The sequence below is a fragment of the Sinocyclocheilus anshuiensis genome, unplaced genomic scaffold (genome assembly GCF_001515605.1).
Source record: "Sinocyclocheilus anshuiensis isolate Anshui unplaced genomic scaffold, SAMN03320099.WGS_v1.1 scaffold336, whole genome shotgun sequence".
Lineage (NCBI taxonomy): Eukaryota > Metazoa > Chordata > Actinopteri > Cypriniformes > Cyprinidae > Sinocyclocheilus > Sinocyclocheilus anshuiensis.
Genome location: NW_015555712.1, coordinates 136,409 through 150,484, shown reverse-complemented (window position 1 = coordinate 150,484; position 14,076 = coordinate 136,409). Strand labels below are relative to the sequence as shown.

At 34.5% G+C, this 14,076-nt stretch overlaps 3 protein-coding genes across 3 annotated transcripts in view; all 3 read left to right on the top strand.

Moving 5' to 3' along the window:
• Positions 1-4,817: 4,817 nt before the first annotated feature.
• Positions 4,818-6,948, top strand: LOC107672075 (galectin-9-like). The gene is made up of 6 exons (XM_016465168.1): positions 4,818-4,891; positions 5,001-5,208; positions 5,317-5,436; positions 5,557-5,645; positions 6,241-6,397; positions 6,802-6,948. Exons 1-6 carry the CDS (start codon positions 4,818-4,820, stop codon positions 6,946-6,948), a joined length of 795 nt encoding a protein of 264 aa, XP_016320654.1.
• A 2,551-nt stretch (positions 6,949-9,499) lies between these two features.
• Positions 9,500-11,609, top strand: LOC107672074 (galectin-5-like). The gene is made up of 5 exons (XM_016465167.1): positions 9,500-9,564; positions 9,685-9,892; positions 10,800-10,888; positions 11,031-11,187; positions 11,454-11,609. The coding sequence occupies exons 1-5, from the start codon at positions 9,500-9,502 to the stop codon at positions 11,607-11,609; spliced, it is 675 nt and encodes a 224-aa protein (XP_016320653.1).
• A 2,325-nt stretch (positions 11,610-13,934) lies between these two features.
• Positions 13,935-14,076, top strand: part of LOC107672107 (neurofibromin-like) — an 84,350-nt gene continuing 84,208 nt past the window's right edge. Inside the window, exon 1 of the mRNA XM_016465192.1 lies at positions 13,935-14,075. The gene's annotated coding sequence lies outside the window, so the exon portion shown is untranslated. The remainder of the gene's footprint in view (position 14,076) is intronic.

Here is a 14,076-nt window from a genome sequence, read left to right as displayed (position 1 = left end):
ATATATATGTATATATGTATATGTATATGTATATATATATGTATATGTATTAACAATATATTGTTCAATAGTCTGAAAATTTCAAACGGTCATGATGACATACACGCCCTCTAGTGATCATAAGTAGGTTAACTATAATAATAGGCTACTTCATTATGCTTTCTATTGACACTGTATTTAGATTGATTCTCATGGTGGTAGTAGAGGCCTTAAAGGGTTAGTTCACCCAAAAATGAAAATCAGGCTGTGTTTTACTAACACCCGAGGCATACTAGGTGTATAGGACTTTCTTCTTTCAGACGAATCCAGTCGGAATTATATTAAAAATTGTCCTGGCTATTCCAAGCTCTATCATTGCAGTCAGCAGGTGTTGCAGTGCTTCAGTCCAAAAGAAGTTAAATAAAAAGCACCCAACCGTAAAAAACAGTGTCTCACACGGCTCTGGGGGGTGAACAAAGGCCTCCTGTAGCGAATCGATGCGTATTTGTAAGAAAAATATCCATATTCAAAACGTGATAATCACTTTAATCTAGCTTGCGCTCACTGTTGTAAACAGAAGCAGTTCTGGGGGAATGACGTATGAGGTCGGCTTTGCGCATGCTCCGCTCAGAAGTGACGCACGCGGAAACACAGCGGAGAGATCAAAACAAAACAACGGTCACTAATTAGAAGTACAAAACGAGGATTTGTAAAGAAGCATGTCAGAGGATTTCGATATAAGCCAAGAGGAGACTGGTTTTCCTTTGCTAAAGTAAGGAAACTTTGCTTCCTTTGCTCCTGTAAACAAACGTTGGTTTTCACGAGACTCACCGACGCATTCGCAATGCCGACATCTTACGTCATCCTCCTTCCGTGTACAACTGTTGGCGCAAGCTAGATTAAAGTGATTATTACGTTTTGAATATGGATATTTTTCTTACAAAAACGCATCGATTCGCTACAGCAGGCCTTTGTTCACCCCCCCGGAACCGTGTGAGACACTTTTTATTTATGGTTGGGTGCTTTTTATTTCACTACTTTTGGACTGATGCACTGCAACACCCGCTGAGTGGTAGCCAGGACAATTTTTAATATAACTCCGACTGGATTCGTCTGAAATAAGAAAGTCATATACACCTAGGATGCCTCGGGGGTGAGTAAAACACAGCCTAATTTCATTTTTGGGTGAACTAACCCTTTAACTTTTATTACTGTAATTAGCATTACTTTGCTTTCATTACTTTAACAGCTATTTATCTAATATTATTATATGAAAACACAATATGCTAGGTGATATATTAAAACATTAGTGGCTTTCATCTTATGACAGTTCAGCTTGTGATTCTTATTAGCCTACGTTGAGGTCATGTTTCAGGATTCCTTGCCTTAGAAATCTCTGAGAACTTGACATGTTTTACTTCTGGAAACTCCAGGTAGTTTGCAATTCTGGAAAAAGTGGCACTGGAGAGTTAAGAGTTTCTGATGGTTTAATTCTTGATTTAACACCTAATTCTTCACTTTAATTCTTAAAGTCTTTTGCAGTTCATATCTTGTCTTCTCAACCTGTTTTTCTGTGTTCCTACTGTCCCATTTAAGATTTCTTGTTGTACTTTTGCTATTTCTATAGTACTGAATAACAATTATATAGCACTTAGAAAGGATTACATACAAAATTAATAGTAGTTATAATACTGATGTGGTTTGGATTTGGCAAAAAGTGTATATATATATATATATATATATATATATATATATATATATATTAGCATGAATACATGTGTTGATGACCTTTGATGGCCACATTCACCTTTCTGTCCTTCTCATTTTGCAATAATTCCTGCAGTTTTTCTCAGTTAACTCTGTTTGCATTTCTAATAAGATTTGAATTAATTCTTGCCATTTCAAAGAGGACAGCTTTTTCAGGTAGCCAGGCGTACATCCACGAACATGTATTGCTTTATTGTTGCTGTCATTGTGAGTTGAAAATAATAGGCTATCACCATCTCCTGCAATCCCCATCATTACAATGTGTTTGTCAATGGCACACAAGCACATTGATATTTTGGAGATTTGTGGAGATCAGCTGACTTTAGTGCAGGCTTAACAGAGATATGTGATGTTTAATTTTTAAGTTACTTTTAAAAGAAAGATAAGGGAAAGCATTGCAAATTGTTAAAAAGTAGTATTGCTTTGATGTACAGAAAAAAATGTATGTCTGTAAATATGAACGGCACTGTGATTTTGCTATTTTGAATTAACATAAAACCCTTCTTACTAGGTTTGGCTTTCTGTACAATTCTCTTTTGTATATGGTATTACAATATGTAGTTGCCTTTTTCTGTATAATCATCTCGAAACTCTATCACTCTTGCTGCATGTTTAAAATAATACACTTCTAATACAAATAAACAGCATATTATATCAAAATATTCCAACGAATCCTATTTCTTATATATCTGTCCAAAATGTTATTAATTATGCCAAGTATAAAAAAAGTTTGTATTTTTTGAAAATCGTGAAATGAATGGTGCTATTGATGATTGCAATTAAGTCATTTCTGGTGTTTCCCATCCAGCCCAAATAAGCAGTTAATTATCTCTAAAAAAAAATGTTTACAAACTTGTTTTTTATTTTAGCAAACTTAAACTGTACTCGACAAGTAGGTAGGCCTATATTTACCTAGGCTCTTTCTAAAGATATATGCAACTTGATATTGAAGCGTTTTTCCATTACACCGCGCCACATTTTCATTGTTTTTCCATGTAAACACGCGCTAGACGGACGTGTTTGCTCTTTGCGTTCGCGTCAAGCGTTTCTTTTTTTATAGAGTATCGTGTATAGGGCGTTTTAAAATCGCTCTGTTTTTAGAATGCTCTGAGAACCAAAAACTTAGTTTCCTAAGATTACCAGAACCAAAAATGTAAATTGAGAGGACAGTTTTTACAACACTGAAGACTATGGAGAACAAAACCTGCAAAAACAATAAATAAATAAATACACACACACAAAAAAAAATGCACAAAAATTAATAAATGTGTGTATAAATACACAAATTCTTGCTTAAATACATATATAAATAATTAAACGTGATTAAAGCAGGCAAATAAATAAAATAAATTGGTGGGCAAATGGAAAATGTTTAAGGAAATGCTAAACTCATCCTATTTATTTTCCTTTGATCACTCATTTATTTCTGAATGTAGTTCCACATTTATTTTTCCTCTGCACAACATGCTAATGAGAGGGTGTCAGTTATGGACTTGGTCGGGGTCATGTCACAGCTGGGGGCGCAGCAAGGGGAAAACAATCCTTTCCCGCTGACAGGAAATGCATGGTGTTAATCCAGTATGGCCTACGTAAAGTCACTTTTTCCGTTCAACAGAGCAAGATACATAAAAAACTGAGCTGTATTGTCCGTAAAGTATCCGTGACTTTACAAACGACCCAACGAAATGGCCAGTGTCGTTTCCTGACGTCATTTTTTGTAACCCGATTGAGCTAGAGACAACTGTAATATCAGTATCCCATGGTCATCGTGAGATTATTCACTTTATCCGTGGAATAAGGGCTCGTCCTTTTGATGGCAGCTAGTGTTTATTAGGATGGTTTTACATGCTCGTTGTTTAGGTACGTGTAAGATCATTTTTATGCAGAAATAAATGAGTGATCAAAGGAAAATAGTTAGGATGAGTTTGGCATTTCCTTAAACATTTTCCATTTGCCCACCAATTTATTTGATTTATTTGCCTACTTTCATCACATGTTTAATTATTTATTTATGTATTTAAACAAGAATACGTGTATTTATGCACACATTTATTTATTTGTGTATTTATTTATTTATTGTTTTTGCAGGTTTCGTCCTCCATAGAAGACAGCTCTTTTTAGAATTCTTTTAATATATTGAATTTTATTTTTATGACTTAGTATTGTAATTCCTTTGGATTTCATTGGTTTTGACTGTTGCATTATTTGGTGCCTTTTCAATCGGTTTTTCTTTGTACCTTATTTAACCCTAAAGGTAGGCCTATTCGTAGCCTATGGCACTTTTGAAGGGGTCCTTCCCCAGTGACAGTTTTTGTAAATTTTTCTCTGTTATCTGCTCTTTTCCAGATTTGCATTTTAGTTATCTGGCAGACAGCACGTCCAGGCAATTTCCAGGCAGGTATATCTACCCCAAAAGCTCAAATATTCCACTGTATACATATCCACCAATGATTGTGGCCCTCATGCATTTTTGGTCATATTATCTGGCATCATGTTCTTCATTATCACTGTCACGCCAACAGTAGCCTACATGACTGTCTCTGGACTATTGTTATTTGCTTTACCATTGTCTTCATTATAGCTGTCTGGCAGACAATATTTCAAGGTTGATTTCAGTCATTTCCAGGTAGGTATATCTACCCAGAATTGTGAATTAACTACATATAATATATGGGCCGGCTTAAAATCACAACTCTGCATCATACTTTACCATCCTTGGTGCTCCAGCCTTGGTCTTTAATACCCAGCTGAAGATTTGCATTGAGACTGCTAAAGAATAAGAACCGGCAGAACAGCAGGATGGCAATTTATGAACCAGTAAGTGATATTTTTAATGTTAGCCTCTATAATTAGGTTTCATGTATAGTTTTAGACAATTATCTATATTTACAGCAATATTCATGGCATATTTGGACCTGTTTCAGGTATTCAGCCACATTTGGTGTATCTTGTCAAAATAAGTTATTTTATTATTTTTGCCAGATATTTATCATTATTTTCATTGATATTTAAAACAGAAATGCGTAAATATGGTTACAGTATGCACATCTCCAATATAGACAATCCCAGTTATGTCAATCGAGGGAGGCTTGAAAGAAGGGAAGAGTGTTATCATAATTGGACGGATTTTGCCAGATGCCAGCAGGTCATTATTATTTTTCATGTTGCTCTTAAAGGACAAACTAATCTATTTAATGGCATGTTACCATTACCGTGGCTAGTTTTGTGCCCAGTTTTCATTCTGTGTTCTGCAGATTACATGTGAACCTTCAGTGCGGTTCTGATTCTAAGGCTGATATTGCTCTGCACATAAACCCGCACTATGAGAACGACAGTGCACATGTAATGTACAACACCTACAAGAACGGTACATGGGGCTCTGAACAATCCACGCCTGACTCTCCTTTCGTCAAAGACAAACTGTTCGCCATCGAGATCCTTGTCACCAAGGAGGCATACAAGGTATGCACTCTTTGCAAAAGTTAAAAGTTAGCCATTTATTTGGATGTACAGAATGAGAACAATGATTGTTTTCTGCTATTTTGCTTATTATACAATGGCTCTCCATAGATAAGTGCCAATGGGAAACATGTAATGGATTATGAACACCGTATTCCAATCACTCAAGTCAACACCATCTCAGTGGACCAAAACATCGAGCTGGAGTTCATTGGTTACCAGAATTCTCTGGTTAGAAAAAAAACAACAACATACACTACCATTATGTGATGACTGGCCTGTCATTCATATTGTTGAGCCCTATATGTTCTATATTACACAATTTTATAAGAATCCTTTTACTCTAAACAGCTGGTCCCATACAAAACCCTGATCAATGGTGGGCTACAGCCTGGCAATAACATTCTTATTTATGGAGTTCCTAATACTGACTCTAAAAGGTTAGATAAAAACCTTACACACAGGAGAATACACTTTTTACATAAACATACATAAACACATTTAAATATAATGTTTTTTTGTAAACATGCACTGGCGTCCAAAAGTTAGATTTTTGGCCAAAATTATTATTTTTAAGCATGTCTCTTATGCTCACCATGGCTGCATTTGATCAAAAATACAGTAAAAACAGTATTGTAACTTTTTTTATTTGAATATATTTTATTGTAAATACCACAAATCATTGAATGGTATAGTATATCTTGGCTTCCATAAAATGTTAAGCAGTACAATTGTTTTTAACATTGATAATAATAAGAAATGTTTCTTGATCCACAAATCAACATATTAAAATGATTTCTGAAGGATCATGCCACTAAGGACTTGAATAATGGCTTGAATTATTCTTGCCATCACAAGAATAAAATAAGTTTTAAAATATATGCAAATACAAAATGGCTGTTTTTAACTGCAATAATATTTTCATAATAGTACTGAGCCTTGGTGAGACTTCTTTCAAAAACATTTAAAAGCTGCCAGTGTACAAACATACGGTTTCTGATAACATATCCACTCTTCTGGTCCATTCTTCATTAGGGTAGAGTTTAATCTGCGCCACAGGTATGGGATTGCATTTCACTACCTATCCCTTTTTGATGAGAATGTGGTTGTCTGTAATACCTCTGAGAATGGGAAATGGGGGGCAGAAGAAAGGAGTGGAGGTGTGCCTTTTCTAAAAGGTCAGCTATTTCAGGTAGGCATATACTCACATCCTTATGGTACCTACTTTTCTGTTGAAATGGATAGTGTAAAATGTTTTTCTTTGTTTTATGTTTGATACAAATCTGAAGTGTCTACTTGATTCTGTTAAAATAAAATTAATTTGCTCACCCTCATATTGCTCCAAACCCATCTCTGGAACAAAAACAAACAAAAAAGACCAGTATTGTCAAATGGACAAAATTAAAAAGAATATTAAATTAATATAAAAAATATCTAATTTATGTTCCAAAATGAACAAAAGGCTTATGGGTTTGGAATGTCACAAGGGCGAGAAAATGATAATAGAATTTCAGTGTTTTTTCTGTGAACTGTCCCTCTAAGAGTTAAGAGTAGAAGTTTGTTTGTGACATGATCTTACTGTTTTGTGTGATTCAGGTCAAAATCTCCTGCAGTAGAGAGCATTATGCTGTGTTTGTGAATGGCCAGCAAGCACACACTTACAAGCATCGCTTTACTAAACTGGACGACATCGATGTCTTTGAAGTTTATGGACAGCTGCAGCTGATTTTTGTGCACGTCTAACAAGGATCCAGGGTCCACAAATAAATTTATATTTAAAAATACACTTTCTGTTCATTTGGTTTGCAAAATTCAACTGGGCAAATATCTTACGCTGATGATAAGATATAGAAATATAACTTTCTAACTACATATCTAATACTTTTGCAGTCTTTTGCACTTTGCTGAATATAGATCTACATTTAAATCAAGGTGGAAGTAGAAAACTACTCAACAGCATTTCATCAGAGGATCAACGCTATCTTTAAATATTGTGAAATTTAAGGTGCTATAAGAAATTTATACAGACAGAAGGCGAAGAACACTTGTGAAAATATTTAAATATTTTAGTGCTGTTGACATTAGCAAAATAGTTAAAAAATCTCTTGCAGCACTTTGACATCTTCCTTCAATATTGTTTTTAAAGACGGTGCCACCATGTATAATGATTATTTTCACTTGCATCCAATTAAAATAATAATTAAAATAATCTAAACAAGTTTGTGGCGTGGTTTTTAAGGGCAAGTGAACAATTTAAGAATGCATTTCTAATCAATTTAATGCCAGTAAAAATATCTTTGAGGTAACAGGGACATTTAGCAAGACAGAGAAATGCAAAAAAATATATTAAAATCGTGCTATTCCTTAAAATTAAATGGTTATAATGAATTAATTGGTGGGGCTTGAGACTTAAAAATAAATACATTGTTCAATAGTCTGAACATTTCAAAAGGTCATGATGACACACACGCACTCTAGTGATCATAAGTGGGTTAACTATAATAAATACTGACGTTGTATTTAGATTGATCTCATGGTGGCAGTAGAGGTATGCTTAATTTTAATTACTCTAATAGCTATCTAATATTATTATATGAAAACACAATAGGTGATATATTAAAAAGTTTTATTTGTTGCTTTCATTACATTTCATGACAGTTCAGCTTGTGATTCTTATTAAGTGGAGGTCATGTTTCAGGATTCTTTACCTTAGCGAAGTCTCTGAGAACCTGACACCTTTTACTTCTGGAGACTCCAGGTAGTTTGCAGTTCTGGAAAAAGGTGGCACTAGTCTCTGTATGTTTTTCTGTGACCCTGCTGCCCCAATGAACATTTCTTAACCAATGGCCACACCTTAATTTTGCCTTCTTTTTTTTTTTGCTAGTATTGCATCCTTCTCATATGGGCATTTAATAATATTTGACTTTCCAGCCCTTACTTTCCAGCAATTATATATCACTTATTATCAATTCTATACAAAATTAATAATAGTTATTATGATTGATGTGGCTTGGATTTGATAAAATGTGCTTTGAAAAAATTTACGTACTGTGCAGTCATAATTATCTGTCCAAAATGTCATGAATTATGTCAAATTAAGAAAAACGAACCTGTTTTTATGATTCAAAATAGTGAAATGGGTGGTGCTTTTGATCACAGTATTTTTGGTGTTTACCAACAACATGCCCTAATAAGCAGTTGCTTATCTCCCAAAATGCAATAAAGTTATGTATTTTTTTATTTTTTTATTTATTAGTTAACTTGGAAACACAGGATCTGGGCAGTTTTCAGTTACAGTGATAGATAATCTAAAATATTAGAAGAGAATTCAGTCTTATGAATTCAGATTATTGAGGTGGTTTTTTGCAGATTATTGCAGCATGGTTACAGAAATGTTACTGGAATTTTGATGTTAGGAGAACGTTAGGGGATCATTCTCCTTATGCAGTTGCTATCCACAATTTTTAAAAGGGGCACATTAGTAGCCTATACCTTTTAAAAGGGTGACAGCTTTTGCAACGTTTTTCCTGAGGGTGTATTTTATCTGCTCTTATATAGGTTTGCATTTTATGGCAGATATTTCTAGGTAATTTCCAGGTATAGGTATATCTATTCAAAAAGGACAAATATTCCACTGTATCTTAGATATTCACCAATGTTTGTGGTTCTTGGGCTCTCATGCATCTCTTTGGTCATATTATCAGGCATCATGTTCTTCATTATCACTGTTACGCCAACAGTAGCCTAGTCTACATGACTGTCTCTGGACTATTATCTCCTTTTTATACTTGTTTGCATTTTACTGGTAGAAAATATTTCTAGGTAATTTTCAGGTAGATATATCTCCCTAGAGTCTTATGTATAGCATGTGTATAATATATGGGCGGTCTTAAAATCACAGCTATATTTAAGACGACTCATCATGCTTTACTATCCGTGGTGCTCCAACCTTGGTCTTGAATACCCAGCTGAAGATTTGCATTGAGACTGCAGAAAAACAAGAATTGGCAGAATGGCAGATTCTCAGCAACAGACTTTTTACAAACCGGTACGTAACGTTTTTAATACTAGACTCTAACTAAATACTTCACATCAGCATGTTCATATACCAATATTAATGAAAGATTTGGAGATTTAGCTATGCGCAGCAATTTTTTGGGTGTCTTGTCAAATTAAGTCCTTTTATTATTTTATTTCCCAGATATTTATCATAGTTATAATGTGATATTGCATAAATATGCTTACTGTATTCACATCTCAAACACAGTCCACAATTACTGGGGGGATTACAATCATGGGGGGCTTGAAGGAAGGGAAGACTGTTATTATAATTGGACGTATTTCGTCAAATGCTAACATGTGAGTATTTTTTCTTGTTCATCTAAAAGGACAAATTAATCTTAGTGTCTTTGTCTTATTTAAAGGAATATTACCATGGACATTGCTAGTTTTGTATACAGTTTTCATTGTGTTCTGCAGATCAAATATCAACCTTAAGGATGGTTCTCATTCCGCTGCTAGAACTGCTCTGTGCATTAGCCCACACTTTGAGAATGACCACCCACATATAGTGTACAAGACCTTCCAAAACGGTAGTTGGGACTCCGATCAACCCACTTCTAAGTCTCCTCTCCTCCGAGGCCAACTGTTCACCATCAAGATCCTTGTCACCACACAGGCATTTAAGGTATAAATTATTTAAAAGTCATTTATTTGGCTGTAAAATTACCCAAAATGACATTCAGTCAAGCTCCAAACATGACTGGCAGGTAAGATTATGACTCCTCTTTCATTACTATGGCAGGTCTTTTGCCAATTTACTGTTTTGTTTTTTCTTCACAATTGCTAGGACACCTTTCTCAATTTGGTCACTTTAATTCTATTTACCAAATTCCATCTTGGCACAGCAGTAAATTTCACATACAAAATGCATTAAAACGACAAAAACGCTTCACACATACCTTAAATCAACTCATTCTTCCATAAAACTGGCAAAAGCTGTCACTCAACAAACACAGTTTGTCACTCATAAAATAATGCACTTAAACACTAACAACAGGTAGCATTATACAATAAGTGCATGTTTGCCTCTCAGCTGTTCATTATTCACTGCAGTATGCTATGTCCATGTTTACATTACAGTACAAAATTATTTCTACGTTGTGCCGTTTGTATAGATGTAACTGAAAGACAAATATATATATTATATATATATATATTTAACTTTCTAGCCATAAATTACAGGCAAAAATCTTTATTTAGTACACTACTGTTCTGTTTCTGTACTAGCTGAATGAAAACAATGATTGATTTCCACTGTTTTGCTTATTATACAATGGCTCTCCATAGATAAGTGCCAATGGGGAAGATTTAATGGTCTATAATCACCGTATTCCATTCACTCAAATGAACACCATCTTAGGGAGGGAATGGAGCTGGATTTCATTGGCCATCTGAATCTTGTGGTTAGAATAAAAATATACTACCACTATTAAGCATAACATTCAACATGATTAATATTTTATATACTTTCCTATATTTTACAATTTCATAAACATTCTTTTTACGCTTTCATAATTTTTTCCTGCAATCAGGTGGCATCGTACAAAAAAGAAGTGGTTGATGGACTAAAGCCTGGCAAAATCATTGTCATTTATGGAATTGCTAACTCCAACTGTAAAAGGTCAGAAAAAAATCCTTTCTTTCTGACATACATCACAAGCATTTTTATATTTATTTATTTTTTGTTGTAAATGTACAAATACTATTATAAACAGTTTATGTTTATGAGAACATAACCACTCTTCTGTTCCATTCTTCATTAGGATGGAGATTAATCTGCGCCACAGGTATGGGATTGCATTTCACTACCTATGCCGTTTTGAGGAGAATGCAGTTGTCCGCAGTACCTGGCAGAACGGGGTTTGGGAAAGAGAAGAAAAGAGTCAAGACATCCCATTTAAAAATGGAGAGTTCTTTGAGGTAGGCTGGAATACTGACATGTAGATGTGTTTTCTATTTAAATGGACAGTGTACAGTATGACAGTAATAGATTTTTGCACATTTGAATGGACAAAAAATGATTAAATCATTTTCAAATTAGGCTTGCTAATGGGTTGTGAATGACACAAGGGCAAGTAAATGATGACAGAATTCAAATTTTTGGGTGAACTGTCTCTTTAAGAGGAGATGTTTGTTTGTGACATCAGTGCAAGCATCTTACTGTCAGTTTTGTATGTGTAATTCAGATCAAAATCACCTGCAAAGCAGAGCAGTACGATGTGTCAGTGAATGGCCAGCAAGCACACACTTACAAGCATCGCTTTACTAAACTGGAGGACATCGATGTTATTGAAGTTTGTGGAGGTCTACAATTGTTTTCTGTGGAAGCCAAGGATCCATAGGAAGTGCATATTTAAAACCTCCACAAATAAGTTAATATTTTACGCTTAAAAATACTTTTTTTTGATCATGGCTTTGAAATATTCAACTGGTCAAATAGCTTCTGCTGGTGATAACATATACACATACTTTTCTTTTCTGCAGCTATTTTAACTATTGTGAAGTGTACAGGTGCTGTAAGTGATTGTTACACACGCAATGTCTCAGCTTCCAGACAGATATCACTGAAATAGGTGTCCTAAGAAATCCAGACCATGTTTGCAATAGAATGCTACCACACACATTTTATTACAGCACTATATGTTCTGTATGCATAAAATAACCTTTGTCAAACTGAGCAGTGACCTATACAACAGATAGTATTGTATGGAATGCTGTATCTCATAATGCAAAATCAGTGTGGAAAAGTCTAAAAGAAATCACAAATTACAAGACACCACACACTCCCTCTTTGAACTGTTGCCATCTGGTCGACGCTACAGAGCACTGAGCACCAGAACGACCAGACACAGGAACAGTTTCTTCCCTCAGGCCATCCATCTCATGAACACTTAACAATAACTGTGGAACACACACTATTTATTCACTCATACACTTATTTATCTAACACTCATACTCAGTCTACACCTCAAATTTGCACATAATATACAGTACCTGTACATACAAAAACTGTCTATTGTAATATACCTGCACATACAACTGTCAATTTATATATTTTTATTCCTTATTTACTTGTTCTATTTTTTATTATCTGTGTTTTTTGTTCTGTCACTGTCATTCTGTTACACTGTGGAAGCTTCTGTCACGAAAACAAATTCCTCGTATGTGTAAACATACCTGGCAATAAAGCTCATTCTGATTCTGATTCAGTGCATGCAACTGAACCTTTTAATACATTTCCAGCAACAACAAAAAAATGCTTTTCAGTATGATATATGAACTGTTAGTACTGTATCTGTTTATCATGGAGTAACGTGTAGCTAAACGTGTAAAATTTGTGTAGCTTCTGTTTCAATTACTTTTTAAAAACATTTTTATTATCTGTGAAGATAGAAAGCAGCTGAAAGTTGCTCACAGCACCTTCTGTACCATCTGTTCCTCCTATATTGCTGGGTTAAAAGAGAAATGGTTGCTTGGCTGTCATGTTGTTTAATGATTTTATTCACTTCCATGCAATGAAATAATTAAAATATAACCACAAAAACATGTTCATGGTGTGATGTTTAAGGGCAAGTGAACAATCTGATAATTTATTTCATAAATTAAGGAATATGGCTTTCAAATCAGAAACTGATCAGAGTTACAATAAAAATTATTTTCAGACAGTTAAAATATCTTTGAGGTGCAAGGCATATTTAGCAGATAGAATTAGACAGAGAAATGCAGAACATTATATTAAAATCTTGTTACTCCTAAAAATAAATGATCTTTTTTACTGAATTTGTACTAAATTGGTGGGGCCTAAGTCTTAAAATAAATATGGCCTATTGTTCAAAAGTCTGGATTTTTCAAAAGGCTATGATAACACATACGCCCTCTAATGACTATAAGTAGGTTAACTAATACAGCTTTCTGTTGACGTTGTGTTTAGATTGATCTCAAGGTGGCAGTAGAATTCTGATTTTCTTTCTCATTAAAGCCTTCGGCGGCCTTTCGTTGCTATAATATATTACTACTATACTAAAGCACCATAAAGATTCACTAGTTAAGATAATTATTTCGGACTTCTATTTACACAATTAAACAAACTAATTTAGTTTGACAGTTAAAAATAGTTGGTCAATTTTGTTAAAGGAAAAAGTAATCCGATTCTTGAAAACGAATTTACATTTTAATGTGTTGGTCATTCTATTTAGCTTACTTGTATGAAATATTTCATGCTTTAATGTCAAAATTTCTCTAAGATGATTTTATGGTTCATCGTAATTCTTAATAAAGAATGCAAAGAAGCTTTGTTTAATTATTTCAAGAAAAACAGACGAGTAGCCTATACTTTATTAGGATTTATATAGTTACACATTTTAACCAGAATGACCTCTGCTCTGTTATGTTTAAATAATGGACAAACCACAATAGTACTTTAATTTACTGAGTACCATACATAATGGCACATTTTAAGATCTAAAAACATTTTTTTAAATCAGTGCATAGAAAAGTAACTCAGTTTACCAGAAACACCAAACTCAGATAGATAGATAGATAGATAGATAGATAGATATTCCTCGCGTAATAATGGTCGTTCTTCAATAGCATTTCTGCGCATGCGCAGCACCCAGACTGAATGAATCCAGAGCGAGAGAGAGGAGGATTCAAACTTCCGGTGGTGTGTCATGGCGGCGTGGTGGAGTATGCTTGAAGTGAAAAACTAAACCAAACCCCCCTCCACCTGCTCCTCTGTTCTCCTCCTTGATTATTTTGCGGAGCGGTTTAGGGGGTATTTGTCGCACCCGGGGCGAATCGACAGCAGGA